The following is a 15,871-nucleotide window of genomic DNA, read 5'->3' on the forward strand; positions in this document are numbered from 1 at the left end:
CAGTTTTGGATTACCAATAAATTTGAATACATGAGAGTAAAACTCCTGGGAGTGGTTGGGTCTGAACATATAAATGTGGGAGTAATCACTTTATAGACGGTTTTATAGATGATACTGGACAAGATCACAGAGGGGTAAATATATATATAAAGAAAGGAAAAGAGGATAGAGAACTGGGCCCTGGGGCACCCTGCTTTTAGAGATCAGCAAGAGGAAGGAGAGGCATCAATGGGGATCAAGAAAGAGCTATTGGTGAGGTAGAAAAAAAGCCAGGCGAGGGTACTGCCTGGAGCCAAGGGAAGACAGTGTTTAAGGAGGGAGCTTTCAATGGCCAAATGTTGCTGAGGGAGCAAGATGTGGATGAAGGACTGACCATTTTGATTTGCCAACTTACTGGCCATTGGTGACCTTAAAAAGAGTAGTCTGACTAGAATGGGTAAATGTGATGAGGAAGTGGAGATAGCAAGTATAGAGGATTTATTTATTTATTTATTTATTTATTTATTTATTTATTTATTTGGTAAAAGGGGCAGTAGCTAGAGAAGGATGTGGTGTTAAGAGGGGATTGAGGAATAAAAAAAAGGGAAAGAGGAGGCTGGGCAGCACCTGGGGCTCCAGAGACACCCCGCCCCGCCCCACCAGGTGGGCATGCCTGGCCGTTAAAAAATAAATAAATAAAAAAGGGAGAGAGGAAAACAGCATATTTACAGAAAGGGATTGTGAAGCAACAACTATGAAACAGTCCAGAGTAAGTGAGAAGTGATGGGGCCCAGTGTCCAAGCGAAGAGGGGATGTATTTAGAGCAGAGACCCCTCATCCATGTTTACAAGGGAGAAGGCAGAGTGAATGGGCACTCATGCCAGGGGGTTGACAGACTTGGTGGGGGAGGGGGAGATAACTTAGTGCTTGCCTATTGCTTCTATTTCCTGGAGGCATATAATGCCTGGCTATCAGCGGAAGTGGAAGATTAGAATGGGGGCTAGAGGTTTTGGGAGAGGCGAAGGTGAAATACAGTCATCTTTGAGGATAAAAGTGTTAGGAAAATGTAGCATTTCTTAGAGGTGCCGAGTTCCCACTTGAGGTTTGTGGTCAGAAGACTCCATTGAAACCATTCAATCCTCTTGTATTATTCTCCAGGTACTCTGGAACAGGTGCCACATGGAGAGCTGGGCTTAACTGGAGTTAGGGTCTTGCCTGGTGAGTAACTACAGAAGCACTGAAAGGCAAGGGATGGAGGTTATCTACAACCAGCAATTACATGCGGACCTATGGAGTCTAAGATGGGAAAGGGAGGATATGAAGGGGGTGATGGATGGTGGAATGGTGGTGGGTCAACAAATGGGGTTGCTAGAGTGGGAGCCAGAGTGAGTGAGCTGGATAGATAGAAGATGATGCAGCTCTTGGTACAGGAAAGGTCTAGGGTGTGAGCACTCATGTGGGTGGGTTCAATGGGTGGTGAAAAAGATGGTTAGAAGCAAGGAAGTCAAGGAACTGAGAGGTCAAGGTGTTGGATGTGAAATCATCAAGAATGATAATAAGCATAATAGCCAAGAGATCCATTGAGCCAAGGACAGAGATGGTCCATGAATGAGAGGAGATAAAGAGGAGATCTTATTTGTGTCTCAGACTCAACCCTGTCTGAAACCTGCTCCTCCCCTGGGTAAATGCACCACCACCCAGAGCCAGAAACTTGGGTGTCACTTTGATTTCTGTCTCTAACTGATCCCCACACCCAATCAACCACCAAATCTTTTTTGATTCTATCTTGCAAACATTTCTTAAACCCAGCTACTTCTTTCCATCCCCACCATGCACACCCTAGTTTGGGCCACTGTTGTTTCTCAATTGGATTATTAGTGTCAGTTCCCAGATGGGTAGCCATCCCTGCTCTGGCTCCTTTCCCTGCACTGTAACCACAGATACTGCAAATTAGACCATGTTACTTCTGTGCTAAGTCTCTCCAGTGACTTTTCATTGTCCTTAAGGGTAAAGTCCAAAACCATTAACAGGGCTTTACAAAGAAAGCCCTGCGTGACCTAGCCGCTGTCTTCTTCAGCCTGACCCCTCACTTGGTTGACTCTCCCTTTCTAGGCCTTTCATGTGCTGGCCCTTCTGCCTGGAATCCCCTCCCTGCTTTGCTTGGCAAGATCCTCCTCTTTCTTTAGGTGTCAGCTTAAGAGGTCCCAGGGAATTTTTTCCTGGATGCCTGGATGTTGGATTCACCTTCCCCCCTCTCCCAGCACCCCATGCTTCCCCAGGACACCAGGATTTTAGGAGCTTTTCTTTTCATAAAATGGAAGCTCCATGAAGTCAGGGATTGTGTTTGATTCTTCCCAGACGTATCCTCAGCACCTAGCATGGGGCTTATCACATAAAAGTGGACAATAAATACTTGTCGATTTGAATTAAGTGGAAGATTCTAGAAGTGGAGCAGTTCTGAGTGAAGACAAAATCTGGGGTGTGGTCCTGTGAGTGGGTAGCTAAATGGAGTGGAGGAGGAGGTCATGAGAGAATAGGAGTGCATGGAATGAAAAGGACAGAGTCATACACAGGTGGTCGCCGTGGCCCCGGGCTGTGAGAGAATACCAGAAGACCAAGTCATGTGCCCAAGTCTCCCTTCCTTCCTTCCTTCCTTCCTTCCTTCCTTCCTTCCTTCCTTCCTTCCTTCCTTCCTTCCTTCCTTCCTTCCCTCCTTTCTCTTTCTTTCTTTCTTTCTTTCTTTCTTTCTTTCTTTCTTTCTTTCTTTCTTTCTTTCTTTCTTTCTTTCTTTCTTCCTTCCTTCCTTCCTTCCTTCCTTCCTTCCTTCCTTCCTTCCTTCCTTTCTTCCTCTCTCTCTTTCTCTTTCTCTCTCTCTCTCTCTCTCTCTCTCTCTCTCTCTCTCTCTCTCTCTCCCTTACATTTATTGGAGTGACATTGGTTAATAGGATCATGTAGGTTTCAAGTCTTTAAGGGAATGAGGAGAAGTAGGTGGCAGCAATGTGGGCCAGAAGATGGAAGAGAAAGATGGCAGGGGCCTAAACTAAGCAAAGAGTTTTCAAGAAGGTGGAGGTAGAAAGGTCTGAGAGTGGTAATGAGGGCAGTGTGGGGTCTGGAGAGTGTGGGTGGGATGAAGATAAGAGTGAGATGACTGAAATGTTATCCAGGCCCCTCTGGAGCCCTCAGGCTGATCAGATAGTGTTCCGTCCTTGTCTGGCTCAATGGCCCAGGACTTGAGACCTCTGGGAACACTACACATGAAGAGGACTGCCATGAAAGTAGTCAGGTCCCAGGATGCTCTCCCGGCAGCAGCCCCTGGAATGGGGAATCTAGGATCTCAGAGGGAGTTGACTATGGTTGGTCCACTGGCCTGCACATGGGAACTACCTTGGTCTGAGAAGTGTGGGGGTTACCTGGTTTTGAACTGGTTTTTCTTTGGGATTGGAGGTAGAGTTGCCCTTGATTTCTGAAGTTCAGTAGATGGTATTGGGCGCCCTGCTCATACCCCTGTTCTGGGGCCACCCATTCTCCAGCTGCTGTGAATGTTGGTCACTCATGGCTTATAGCTGCCCCTGGAGAATTGATCTTGACTGGGCAGGAGCCACCATCTCCTTCTGCCCTCCTGTCCTCAAGGTGACCTGTAGCCAATCATGAACTGATTTGAGAGTTTCAAAGCCTGATGCCCTTGCCTCCAGTGGGGACAGCTCTGTGGTGGGCTTTGTGATCCAAAGGTCCCTCACCCCATAGCGCTCAGGCCAAGGCTAAGCTTCCCTGAGCCCATACCCTGCTCAGCTCTGCCCCTTCCCTATCCTGCTTCCCTTGCTCCTCCACAAATTCCTGGTGCTGGCTCTGCTTCCCGGGACCCTGATCTTATCCCATAATCCGGGGTGAACATGGAAGCTCTCTATTTGACCACAGGGGCCACAGCCTCCATAGACTCATCCCAGACTCTGTGTGGACTTAGGTCTCCTCCCATCCCTAGGCCAAAGTTTCCCCACCTATGAATGAGAACTTTAGGCTGGCCTTAGTTAGTAAAACAACAACACAACATACATACAAACAAAGAGAAAACACTTTGCCGAACTGTCTGGGTGAGGTGTGGTGGACGATTCAGATGAGCAAGACTCAGTCCTTTCTGCCACGCAGCTCACAGCCCATTTACTCAGTTCACAAGCATTTATTGGAGGCAGCCGGGCCTAGATGACTCAGCGTCCTGCCCTGCCCTGCCCGTGAAGGGCTCACAGACTGATGGAGAGAAACGACTGTTCCAATTTGGGGAAAATAACAGAGGCAGAAGCTAGACTGGTGCTTGGAGAAGGTGGTAAAGGCTTTCTCTGAGGTCCTAGGAAGGATCCGAGAGGAGGGCGAAAGGACATTTCAGGCAGAGGGAACAGCATGTCTATAGGCACAAGGCATAACACAGCATGCTGTGTCTGGCTGGGGAGCCAGGAGTTCTTTGGTATTACTGATGGGTGCAAGGAGGGAGGAAGCAGGTGAGGTTGGGGAGGCCAGGGGGTTCCAGGTTTAGGGCAATGGTGGGTGGTGGTAGAAGAATTTTTTACTTATTTATTTTAAATATATTTTTATTGATTTCAGAGAGGAAGAGAGAGAGAGAGAGATAGAAACATCAACGATGAGAGAGAATCATTGATTGGTTGCCTCCTGCATGCCCCCTACTGGGGTTCGGACCCGCAACACTGGGCATGTGCCCTTGAACGGAATCGAACCTGGGACCCTTCAGTCCGCAGGCTGATGCTCTATCCACTGAGCCAAACCAGCTAGGGCATATTTTATCTTATTTATTTTATTCTTTCCATCACCATTTATCCCCTCTATGCCCTCTTTTTCCTCCACCCTAGAATTTTTAATGCAGAAGGAACAACATGGTCAGATTCCTATACAGAAAAACCACTCTGTCCTTATAGTGGAGGGCAGAGGGGAGGGGCCCAGTGAGATGTTAAGACTGTGGGGTGGGAAAGGAGGGGCAGACTCAGGAGTCATTGCAGGGGCTGCAATAGTGGGATTTGGTGCTGCACTGGGATGTGGGGTGTGAGGGGCTGGGAGATGGGAGGGGATGAGGATGGCAGGCCAGCTCCTGGCTTGGACAACTGGCAGTGCCCTTCACGGGGTGGGGAGTGGTCTATGAGGAGGGCAGGTTTGGGACCTGCTGAGGGGAGATGCCAGGGGGCCTCCTGGAGGGTCGTCCTCTGGGCGGTTGGTGGGCGCTCTGGGATTCAGGCAGGTCCAGGCTGGAGGTGGGGTTTTGGAAGTTGCCAAGGTCTGAGTGATGAGGTGGGGGTGGAGGAGAATGAGGGAATGTGTGTCCAGGAAAAAGAAGGAAAACTCCTCAGACTGGAGGATCTGTGAGGGATCCTTTGGCGTGGATGCTCTCAATGGGCTCCTGGCCTGTGGGGATATGCCTCCTCAACACCCTGGCAGATACTCATCCTGGACTTGCTCTCAGCACCATCCACCTCCACTAGACCTTCCCTCCTCCCCTCAGAGGGGACTCACCCCCCAGGACCTGTGCTGGGGAGAATCAGGGAGGCTGGATGGGGAGGCAGCGGCCTCCTGAGCATCACGCATTCATCTGAGGAACGCTTGCTGAGAACTGACTTGTGCTGGGCACAGGGTCTCCGGGAGTCCCTCTCCTGCCTGGCCAGCTGGTTGCAGAGTCCAGAAACCCCTGTAAAAGTGTCTTTGGTATTCCCCACCATGTCCTGAGGGCACACTGTGTGTGTGTGTGTGTGTGTGTGTGTGTGTGTGGGGGTGTTGTGTGAAGTGGGTGATGGCTGAACCAGGATCTGAGGTTCCCAGGCTCAGGTGCCCACTGAGTGGTCCTGGCCTCCTCTCCAAGGTCCTTGTGATGCCCCTGCTCTCCTACCCATCACTCCCCACCTGGTCTGCAAGGTACTGAGACAATCATATTTATTAAGGGTTTTGACATCCCCTATTGCCATATATAAAATGCCTGCCATTAAACCTTCTTCCCCTGGGGCTCAGGACCCTGAGACAGAACTGCCCCCCAGTACTGGCCCCTGGCTGGGCTTCCTGAGCCCCACAGCCCCCTTCCTCGCATGCCTTGCTGCAGAAAGTGCCACTGTCCTGTGTGGCCTCAGGGAGCAGGTGGGGGACATGGTGGTCCCAGTTGCCAACCTCACAGGTTACGGATACCCACCTGCATCCACCACGGCCGAGCTGGCCTTCATTAGGACAGAGTTCCCATCTTGGGGGTGGTCTCCCTGGGAGAGGGCATACGGGGGGCACGAATCATGCAGGCGACTCCGGCGCCGAGACCGATGGCGCCTGGGGCCCACGATCTCCAGGCACCTCTTGCCCACCAGGTAGGCGACCTCACTGAGGTTGAGCAGGATGCAGACCACCGCTGTGGCCACCATGAAGTAGGTGAAGACCTTCTTCTCCGTGGGTCGGGAGATGTAGCAGTCCACAGTGTGGGGGCAGGGCGGCTGGGAGCAGGCCACCACGCGGGGCATGTCGTAATGGCCCTCGTAGAGGCGGTGGAAGGTGTAGAGGAAGCCGGAGTCCACGGCGGCCTTGAAGATGAGGCTCAGCAAGTATGTCCACCAGAGCCCACCCCGCTTCTTGCTCGGATTGTCGTACAGGGACGGGGCGTTGGGCCCGTGTTTCAGGCGGTGCCTCCGCTCCCGCTCCTCCCGGTAGGCCACGTGCATGACCACCAGCAGCGAGGGGCAGGTGACCAGGATGAGCTGCAGGGCCCAGAGGCGCACGTGGGACACGGGGAAGAACTCGTCGTAGCAGACGTTGGGGCAGCCTGGCTGCTTGGTGTTGCAGACGAAGTCCTTCTGCTCATCATCCCACACGTCCTCCGCCGCCACCACGAACACCAGCACCCGGAAGATGAACACCACCGACAGCCAGATGCGGCCGAGCGCCGTGGAGTACTTGTTGACTCCACTCAGGAGGCCCTGCAGAGACGCCCAGTTCATGCTGGTGGCTCCTCGCGCGGGCGGTGCACACCTGCGTGCGCCCACTCAGGCCGGGGAGAACCTGGAAACGGGGGCCCTTTATTAAAGGTGTGATCGGCCAAACTCTTTCACAACCACTGTGTCATCATGTCCTCACTCGCTAGGGCTTGGCGGGGCAGGGATTGCCTCTGTCCCCATTTCACAGGGAGCAAGCTAAGGCTCAGAGAGGCACCGGCTCCAGGCCTCACAGCCGGAAGTGGCAGAGCTGGTCTTGAACTTCTGTCTTCCAGTTCCAAAATGAGGGGATATTTTATTCTATAAAGTAATAGATACATGTGAGGGATAATCGGCCTGCATGGACGTGCCTGCCAACCTCTGACTCCTTTCAGCCCTGTGGCTCACCGACTTCTAAAGAAGCAGTAAGAAGAGTGATCCACTCATTGACTGATCCACTCTGCTGTTCGCTCCAGGGCTGGACCAGGGCTGGACCAGGGCAGGAGGGGAGGGATGTGTATCTTTCTCCTCCAGTTTCCTCCAACAGGAGCCAGGCCCGGAGCTGGGTGCCTTCTTATCAGCCTCTTAGGCAGACGCTTGAGCGATATCCATCCTCATTCCTCCTCTCTGGCCCCAGGACATCCCCGCCTTGACTTTCCCTCCCAAACCAAACAGGCTCTCTCTTTGGAACAATGGTGGCTTGGCATCATCCTGGCCCACCCAGTCCCCACCCTCTGGGTGCTGGTCCCGTTTGCTGACTGTCCTGACCACAGTGGGTTCCTCTGGAATTGCTACCATTCTGGCTTTAGGGGAGGGACTGGGGCAGGGACGGAGGCGGGATTCTGGCACGGTCCTCCCTCTCCCCCCCCCATTTACCTTTTGTCTCATGGACATCCCCTTCTGCATTTGCTTAGTGGCTGTTTGCTAGCCAAATCTCCTATTATTTCCATTCAGGTCCCTGTCCTGTGTGCTCCATCCTCCACACCCCCTAATTGGAGTGTCATCATGTTCCACCTCTGACCCAGCCCCTCCTCTGTCCCTGTCTCAGATCTCAGCGTCTTCAGACCTCACGCCTTTGGGACATTTTCTGAGCATCCTCCTTCTCTCATGGATACTCAGATGGTCTATTTAACTATCTTCTATGCCAGACTACCCTTCTGGAGGGCAGCCCCCTGTCTTATCATCTCTGTATCCACAGGACTCAGCACTGGGCCTGGCCCAGTGAACACACAATGTTTGCTAAACCAAATAGAAACGCCACATCTTCCTGAGCCTTCCTTTTCCCATTTCTCCTCTGGTCCTCCGCCCTCCCTTCAGTCTGGTCTCCCCAGGGATTCTCAGTCCCCTCTGCTTTTCCCTGGAGCCCGGCCCACAACCAAGGTTCCCTGGGGTCCTCAGACCTGTTGGTCCCTGCTTCCCAGCCCAGCCTCCTGCCCAATTTGGTCCTCACCTTTCTTGGGTCCCGAAGCCTCTCTCCAGTCCCTGGGCTGGCCCGTCTGCCTGAGGGCCTCCCAGAGGCAGCTTTTGTTCTTTACTGCCCTGCTGGGTGGGGCTTTCTGAGCCAATGAGCCAAGGAGAGTGAGCGGGTGGGCAGGCAGGCTGGCGGACTTCCCCGGGCACATATTCAGAGCAAACACCTGTGGCTCTTTTCTCCTGGCCCACGCCTTCTCAGCCTGGCTGGGCATGGCTGGGTCGAGCTACCTGGTCTGGCAGGTATGTGGGTGAAACTGCAGTGAGGGGCGGGGGGGGGGGGGGGGCGCGGGGAGGCATGGGGGTCGGGGGCAGGAGCCTGCCTGGTATCCTCATTCCTCAGGCCTGGGCCAGCAACAATGGCATTGCTCCTGTCCACTTTTTGTTGCTTTATTGCCCCCTGCCCCCAGGCCTCTCTCCTGCCCCTTTCTCTGGAAGGCTGGTTCTGAAGTCCTCAGCAGCTGACATCTATGGAAAGGGGCAATCTTGATTCAGCATCCTACCCTGGTGGGGGCATTTCTAGGGGCTAGAGCTTGGGCTGCTGGTAAGGCGTGTAGGGGGGATGGGAGGGGCTGGCTGTGTTCTAGACGAGGGAACCCACTGCCCTGGTGGAGACAAGGAGTGCAGGTTGGCGGCATGACATGCCCCAGCTGTCAGTCCTCTGTGGCCAGGCCTCCGGGGAAGCCGGAGTGGGACCCAGTGGGACTGCAGAGGGGCCTCAGGGCAGTGCAGGTTAATGGGTAGCCAGGGAGGGGCTCTGCCTCATTTCCCACAAGCATGTATCCAACGCTCCCTAATACCAATGATTAACATTTATGTGGCCTTTTACAGCCGGCTAACCCCATGCACAACCATGAGCTCATCAGTCCTCTGAACAGCCCCACAGGTGCATTCACCCATTTGGACAGGAGCCGAAGTCACTTTCCCAGAGACCGGATGAAACCTGGGCTGGAATGCAAGCGTTCTGACTCCAGTCCTGAACTTTCGACTGCCCAACGCCGCTCCCCACATTCTAAGATCCATTCTCTTTGCAGGCCTAAAACTGCAACGGAGGTTAAAGGCACGAGCAGGCAGCATGACCCCTAGGAGTGCTGGGCATCCTTTCTGGGGGAGGGGATGGCCCCTCACCTGGCTGGACCAGGGGCAGAGAGAGTGACCGAATGACCCGATCAGGGTCACAAAGGCCGAGGAAGCAAAGGGCACCTTGAATCAGTGGAGGAGTGGACTTTTATTAAGCCCTGGCCGTGGGTCCCACACATGAAAGTGGCTTGCACATCTGTTCTCTAATTAAACTCTTCCTCATAGCAACCACCCAATGAGGTGGCGTCACCATCTCCATTTTACACAAAAGGAAACGGAAGTGCCCAAGGCCACACAGCTGGGCAGGTGGCAGGAGCTTCCCACCGCTAAGGCTGCACCCGTGACAGATGCTGGGCCCCCCCCCGGCCAGCCCAGGGCAGGCAGCCCCTCACAGGATGGTTTTCTTCACATAGTCTCGAGCGAGGTCTGGTAAGAGAGGAGGGTGAGTGTCTGAGCCCAGGAAGATGAGGTCCCCTGAGAGGAGGTCCTCCTGTTTGCAGGGAGAGGCGCTGGCAGCCCTGGCTTTGCTGGCGGCCAGGCACTCGCGGCACCTCTTGCTCACCAGGTAAGCCAGCTCCACGAGGTTGAGCAGGATGCACACGGCGGCCGTGACGACCATGAAGAGGGTGAAGATGTTCTTCTCCGAGGGCTTGGAGATGAAGCAGTCCACGATGTTGGGACACGGAGCCGCGTGGCACTTGACCACAGGAGGGAGGGTGTATTTGGGGTAGAACGAGTGGAACACGTAGAGGAAGATGATGTCTATGCCGGCCTTGAACACCAGGCTGAAGACATACGTCCACCAGAGCCCACCCCGCTTCTTGCCGGGGTTCGGGTAGAGGCGCCCGCCGTCCTCCCCCACTGCCTCTCGGTGCTTCTTCTCCCGTGCTTCCCGGTAGGCCACGTGCATGACCACCAGCAGCGAGGGGCACGTGACCAGGATGAGCTGCAGGGCCCAGAGGCGCACGTGGGACACGGGGAAGAACTCGTCGTAGCAGACGTTGGAGCAGCCCGGCTGGCGGGTGTTGCAGTCGAAATCCTTGTGGTCGTCACTCCACACACGCTCGGCGGTCACCACGTACACCAGCACTCGGAAGATGAAGACCAGAGACAGCCAGATGCGCCCGAAGGCTGTGGAGTACTTGTTGACCCCACTTAGGAGCCCCTCGAAGATCCCCCAGTTCATGGTGGATCCAGGCGTCGGCTGCTGCTGCTGCAGGGGAATGATGATAAAGAGTCGCCCACATTTATCAAGTAGTCACTGGGAATACTTGAGAGAAACACGTCATCGTATCTAATCCTCACAGCCCCAGAGGAGGTAGGTTCTGTCATTGAACCCATTTTACAGATGGAGGAAACTGAGGCTTAGAGGGATGATACAAGGTCACACAACTATTAGGTGCAGAGCTGGGATTTGAGCATAACTAGTTAAGAACCCAACTCTTATCCATAAAAGTGGGTGAAGGCGAGTCCTGGGAGCCCCTCAACCCTCTCAGGGCCTGTGGCTCTGGTTTTGCAATCCTGCAGAGCGAAGGCTTAAGTAGGCGGGGCATTCGGCCTCCTCCCTCTGTTCCAGCCCTGGCCCTCCTCCCCCCGGGGTGAGCCTTGGGAGGACTTCTCTCCTTTCTGGGCACTGCTCGCTCCTCTTCGGCAGCCCCTCCCAAGGGGAACCTGCCCTTTGCCTTTTATTTGACTTGGAGGACTAGGTTGGAGAGGAGGGCTGGAAACTTGCCCACAAACTCCCACCCCGTCTAACACTCAGTTAAATTATCCAGAACGCATCCTGCTCAGGTGCAACTCACCTGAAGCAAGGCCAAAGGCAATCCAGCTGAAAGATAAGATAGGGGTCAACGGCTCTCTTTGTACAATAAGCTTTCTCGAGTAGCCGGGTAATGCGGTGTTTACCAAACTGGTGTTCCACGGAACCCTATCCCCTAGGCTGGCTGTTGGAGTAGTGAGAGAAAAGGAACCTGTGTTCAAGAAAGGAAGGCGTTCGTTGCGTTCGGCAAAGTGGAACAGGCCCCTTTCCGTGACCAGGCGAATGGACTCACAGTGTGACTCTCCCACAGGGGGACAAAAATATAGCGTATTGTCCAGACTCCTTTGACCACAGAATCCATTTTCATCATCGTATGGAATAGCCTTGTCAAGACACCAAAATGGGAAATGCTGCTGTCGTTACTCCTGCTGGCGAGTTTGGGGTGCTAGACACAGGAGTCAGATTTACCTCCATTTAAGGAATGGGACTGCTGTTCAGAGTGAGGGGCACCCACTTTCCCTCTTGGAATTCTTCTGGCTGGTTCTTGCGGGGAGAGGCCCAGGCACTAGTCCCACCCTGCCGCTCCCCAGGACCGAGGGAGCTTGTCCGCACAGCCTCTCTCTCTAAGGGGCTCCTGATGCCCTGCTGACTGCTGGTCCCGGCTGAAGGTCACCAGGCTGTCTGACCCCCAGGACCTGCAGCAGTCAAGCAGGGTAATGGTGAGAGCCAATACCTGTTCGGTGTTTATGCAGCGCCAGGCTCTATTCTGAGCCCTTTGCATGGATCAATGCAGCAGCAACTATAGGAAAGGGTATGATAATTTTTATTCCCAATTTCTGGATGAGGAAAGTGGAGCACAGAGAGGTTAATTAATCTGCTCACAGTTATACAGCTGGTAAGCGGCAGAGCTGGGATTGGAACTCAGGCAGGCTGGCTCCAGAACCCACACTCCGGGGCTAGGCCCCTTTCCTGGAAAGCTACCTGGGTGTCTGGTCTGTGCCCACTCCCTCCTCTACCAGGTAGGTCCTGGCTGAGGGAGGCTGGGGTGTCTGCTCCCTACCCTCTCTCTCCACTGTTCTGTCTCCACCACCCTTCACTGGGAAGTGGGGGCCCCTGCTGTGAATCATCAGCTGGGCTTTGCTCAGTCCTGCTAAGGGGGTGGAACTCCTGGCAGCTTCTCAGGGAATAACTAGAAGGCTCCAGCCCTGAATCCCCAGGGGCTCTAGGCCCAGCCCACGTGGGGTGGGGCAGGGTAGGGCCATGCAGGCCCAGGCAGTGCTGCTCTGCTTGCCCAGCTCCCGATTTCCCTGTGAGCTCCTCTCCACTCAGTCCCTGCCTCCCACCTCTGCTCAGTTGGGAAAATCCCAGAGCAGAGCAGGGAGGAGCCCTTTATTTCTCCACCATCAGGACCCAGGGTGGCGGATATGTCCAGGTCACCTTCCTCAGCTCTCCACCAGAGAAGTTTCTGTCCGCCAGGTGTACCAAGGGACAAGGTACATTTGGATACAGATGATCTTACCTGAGTGGCTACTCCTCAGGGCTCTCCGGGTACTGGCTCCTGACAGCCAGCAGTGGACTCAGCAGGCAGCCGGAACTCATGTCAGAACCAGAGAGGGTGTTTGGGGAAGCCCATTCCTGGGATGGAACCTGAGAGAGTGCTGCAGCTTGGGTGTGTCGCTGGCCTAGGAAGGGGAGGAGCTGCACTTAGCAGGGCGATTGGCTGGGCTCCACCCTTCCCAGGCTGCCTCTGAAGTGGCCCAGGAAACTAGATATTCACTCCTCCCAGGGTGCTGAGCCCTGAATCCTGGCATCCTCTCAGGAGAGAACCACAGGTCCACTCTGACCCCCTGCTTGTCCTCCCATCCCTGGCCTTGTGTGGGTGGAACCTAGAAATTCCTGAAAAGTCCCCTCTGTTACTTCTTGGTCTCCAGACTCTCCTCTTTCTCTGATTGCTTCTCCATGGCCTTCTATTCTCACAGCTTCAGTTACCTTTGGAAACGCTATGACTCCCAGATCTGTCTCCAGCCTAAATGCCTTTGCTCCACCAATTGCCCCCACTTGAATGTCCTTCTCTCACCTTTCTTTCTTTCTTGTTTTAAAATAAATATACTTTTATTGATTTCAGAGAGGAAGGGAGAGGGAGAGAGAGATAGAAGCATCAATGATACGAATCATTGATTGGCTGCCTCCTGCGTGGCCCCTACTGGGGATCGACCCTGTAACTCAGACATGTGCCCTTGACTGGAATCCAATTTGGAACCCTTCAGTCTGCAGGCCAATGCTCTATCCACTGAGCCAAACCGGCTAGGGCATTCTCTCACCTAGCCTACTCCTCCAAGAAGCCTTCCTTGATTGTGCCGCTCCAGGTGGCGTAGGGCCCCATCTCTGGGCTTCCATGGCCCTGAGCTTCCACGTCATCGTCAGTTTGTATTGGAATAGCTCATCTTAACTGAGCTTGTTCCAGGTAGGACCCTTCTGTTGAATGAACACATCAATCCACACCAATAGACTTTTGGGGGCCTTGTGAGCAAAAAGTGGACTGGCCCCTGGACCCCAGGAACTTGCCAACTTGGTCTTTGATTACCAGCTAATAAGTCTAGTACCAGCTGCACAGCTTCTTACTGTCATGGAATAGTCTCCCCATCTGGTTGCTGCCGAACCCAGTTCAGTCTTTGCACCCCAACGCTGAGTGCGTGATGAGTTGCACAGAGAGCTACTCTCTCCTGCATACACTGCCTCCCCCTCCCCAAAACACTCACACCAAGCCCCTCCCAAAACCCTCCACGATGACTGTTCTTCACCCCCATCTTCCCCCCAGGGAGATGCTTCTTCTAACACCACACACATTGGCCTTTCCAGCAACCCTTGCTATTTATTTATTTTTTTAAAGAGCCAAGCACACCTTTATTAGTCTCTGCTTCAGGCTCACCGGAGCCCCTATCTACAGGGGACTTCTCAGGCTCCTCTGGCTACTGGGCAGGGATGTTAGCAAATCTGGTGACTGGGACGGGTGTGGGGAGGAGACTGGAAGGAGACCAAATGGGGAGACTGTTGGACCACCTCCAGGGAGGCACCTGTGTGGCCTTCTGGGCGGAGACAAAGGTGGGTCAGGCCCCAGAAGTGAACACTGTCATCTCCCCCAGAGGAAGGAGGAGACACAAAGCCTAAGAGGGTGACAGCTGCAGCTATGGGCCAAGCGTCTGGGGAGCAGAATGCACTTCCTGATGGAGGCACCGTCCCAGGGCTGGAGGTCCCAGACAGATCGCACCTGTCCCCTCCCCAAGCACGGGGACATGGGAAACAGGTGTTTTGGGAGCACTGAAGGAACAGGGGACCCAGTTAGCTGGTAGTGGGAAGGATGAGGCTAAATGTACAGTGTTTTGGGTTAGATATGTTAACAAAACAGGCTGTATATTTATTATGAAACTTCCTTCCAAAAAACTCACATCTCCCCCTCATCCCCTTACCCAGTAAGCTTCCTAACCTGGAGGGGCATCATGATCTGACCCCTGCTCCCACCAGCCCCATTAAATACCCCCTTTAATTCCTTTGAGTGGCACAACCTGGCTTCTGGCCTACCTTCCCCACTCTCTGCGCTCATACTGTTAAAGGACTGATAATGGTCTTGTCAAGTGTTTTCTCCTGTTTCCCCACCAAGCCTGGAGCCGCCTGAGGAGGGACCTGGCTCCTGTCTCCAGCACCTGGGAACGTGATGCCACATGAGTTGTGCTCTCTGTGTCCTGACGTATTTGGGGGAAACATACCCATATGTGTCTATAACAGATTTCTGGTGTACCTGGCGGTAGATACAAGGATTTTGAGTTAACATTGGTGCCTGGGATGATAGGTTCTCCCGATGTTGAGGGTGAGGGTAGGGAGTGGGAGGGGATGATCCGAGTTTGGAATGGCTAATGAAGAGGAAGAGGCAAAAATTGGGCGGGTCTTGGGGAGAGGATGGGGTCAAGAAGAAAAAGAGGTCAGTTGTTCTATGCGCAGGGTCCATGGGTTGAATCTCAGAACCAACAGGGCGACCACCTGAGCAAGCTGATTGAGGACCTTCATGCATGCCCATGGCCTGCAGGGGGCTGGGCTTTAGCAGGATCCTCCTGCACTACCTGGGCCTGCGTAGGGTGGTCCATAACTGCTGTGAACATGTGTGGCCTCCTGTGCGTTGGTGGACACCACCTCATAGTGGTCCTGGTGCGGCTGTAGTCAGGCCCTCGGACTCACTCCCTCTGAGCTCCTGCGCTGGGGCAGCAGCTTGAAAGGCACCAGAGGGGGCAGAACTGAATTGTCTGGCATCAGGGCAAGAGCTGGGGGTGGGGCACAGCTTTCTCCAGACAGAAGTCCGCTGACCTTTGTTTTAAATTCAAGAATCTTTGCTGAGACACTGCTGTGTGCCAGGTGCTGTGTTTGGTGCTGGGCTACACAGATAGAGAGGGGATCAGAGAGGCTGGGCAGGGCTTCCCAGCCTGGGACAGGCCCAGAGATACACTGATGACCTAAGAAAGGCCTTGAGGGTAAGCTCCAGTGGGAAGAGGCTGGACTGTACTTGTGCTGCCCAGAGAAGGTGCCTCCCATTTGAAGGGACCTGCCTTAAGGCAGGGAACCCTTGCATCTGGCCCCACATCCCTGCATCTGGGGT

General features: G+C 54.0%; 2 protein-coding genes across 3 annotated transcripts; both read right to left on the reverse strand.

The window, feature by feature from the left end:
* Nucleotides 1–1,166: 1,166 nt before the first annotated feature.
* On the reverse strand, nucleotides 1,167–8,432 carry GJB4 (gap junction protein beta 4). 2 transcript variants are annotated; one of them, XM_079778056.1, is made up of 3 exons: nucleotides 8,368–8,432; nucleotides 6,155–7,238; nucleotides 1,167–1,216 (listed from the first exon to the last, which is right to left on the reverse strand). In XM_079778056.1, exons 2-3 carry the CDS (start codon nucleotides 6,942–6,944, stop codon nucleotides 1,206–1,208), a joined length of 801 nt encoding a protein of 266 aa, XP_079634182.1. In that variant the 5' UTR covers nucleotides 6,945–7,238; nucleotides 8,368–8,432; the 3' UTR covers nucleotides 1,167–1,205. The 2 variants fall into 2 exon arrangements, with proteins under 2 accessions (XP_079634182.1, XP_079634181.1); XM_079778055.1 differs by lacking the exon at nucleotides 1,167–1,216 and having other exon boundaries at nucleotides 4,660–7,238.
* A 1,177-nt stretch (nucleotides 8,433–9,609) lies between these two features.
* GJB5 (gap junction protein beta 5) lies at nucleotides 9,610–12,873 on the reverse strand. The gene is made up of 2 exons (XM_079778057.1): nucleotides 12,746–12,873; nucleotides 9,610–10,680 (listed from the first exon to the last, which is right to left on the reverse strand). The coding sequence occupies exon 2, from the start codon at nucleotides 10,651–10,653 to the stop codon at nucleotides 9,856–9,858; it is 798 nt and encodes a 265-aa protein (XP_079634183.1). The 5' UTR covers nucleotides 10,654–10,680; nucleotides 12,746–12,873; the 3' UTR covers nucleotides 9,610–9,855.
* Nucleotides 12,874–15,871: the final 2,998 nt, after the last annotated feature.

Source organism: Cnephaeus nilssonii (genome assembly GCF_951640355.1).
Source record: "Cnephaeus nilssonii genome assembly, chromosome: 7".
NCBI classification, from domain to species: domain Eukaryota; kingdom Metazoa; phylum Chordata; class Mammalia; order Chiroptera; family Vespertilionidae; genus Cnephaeus; species Cnephaeus nilssonii.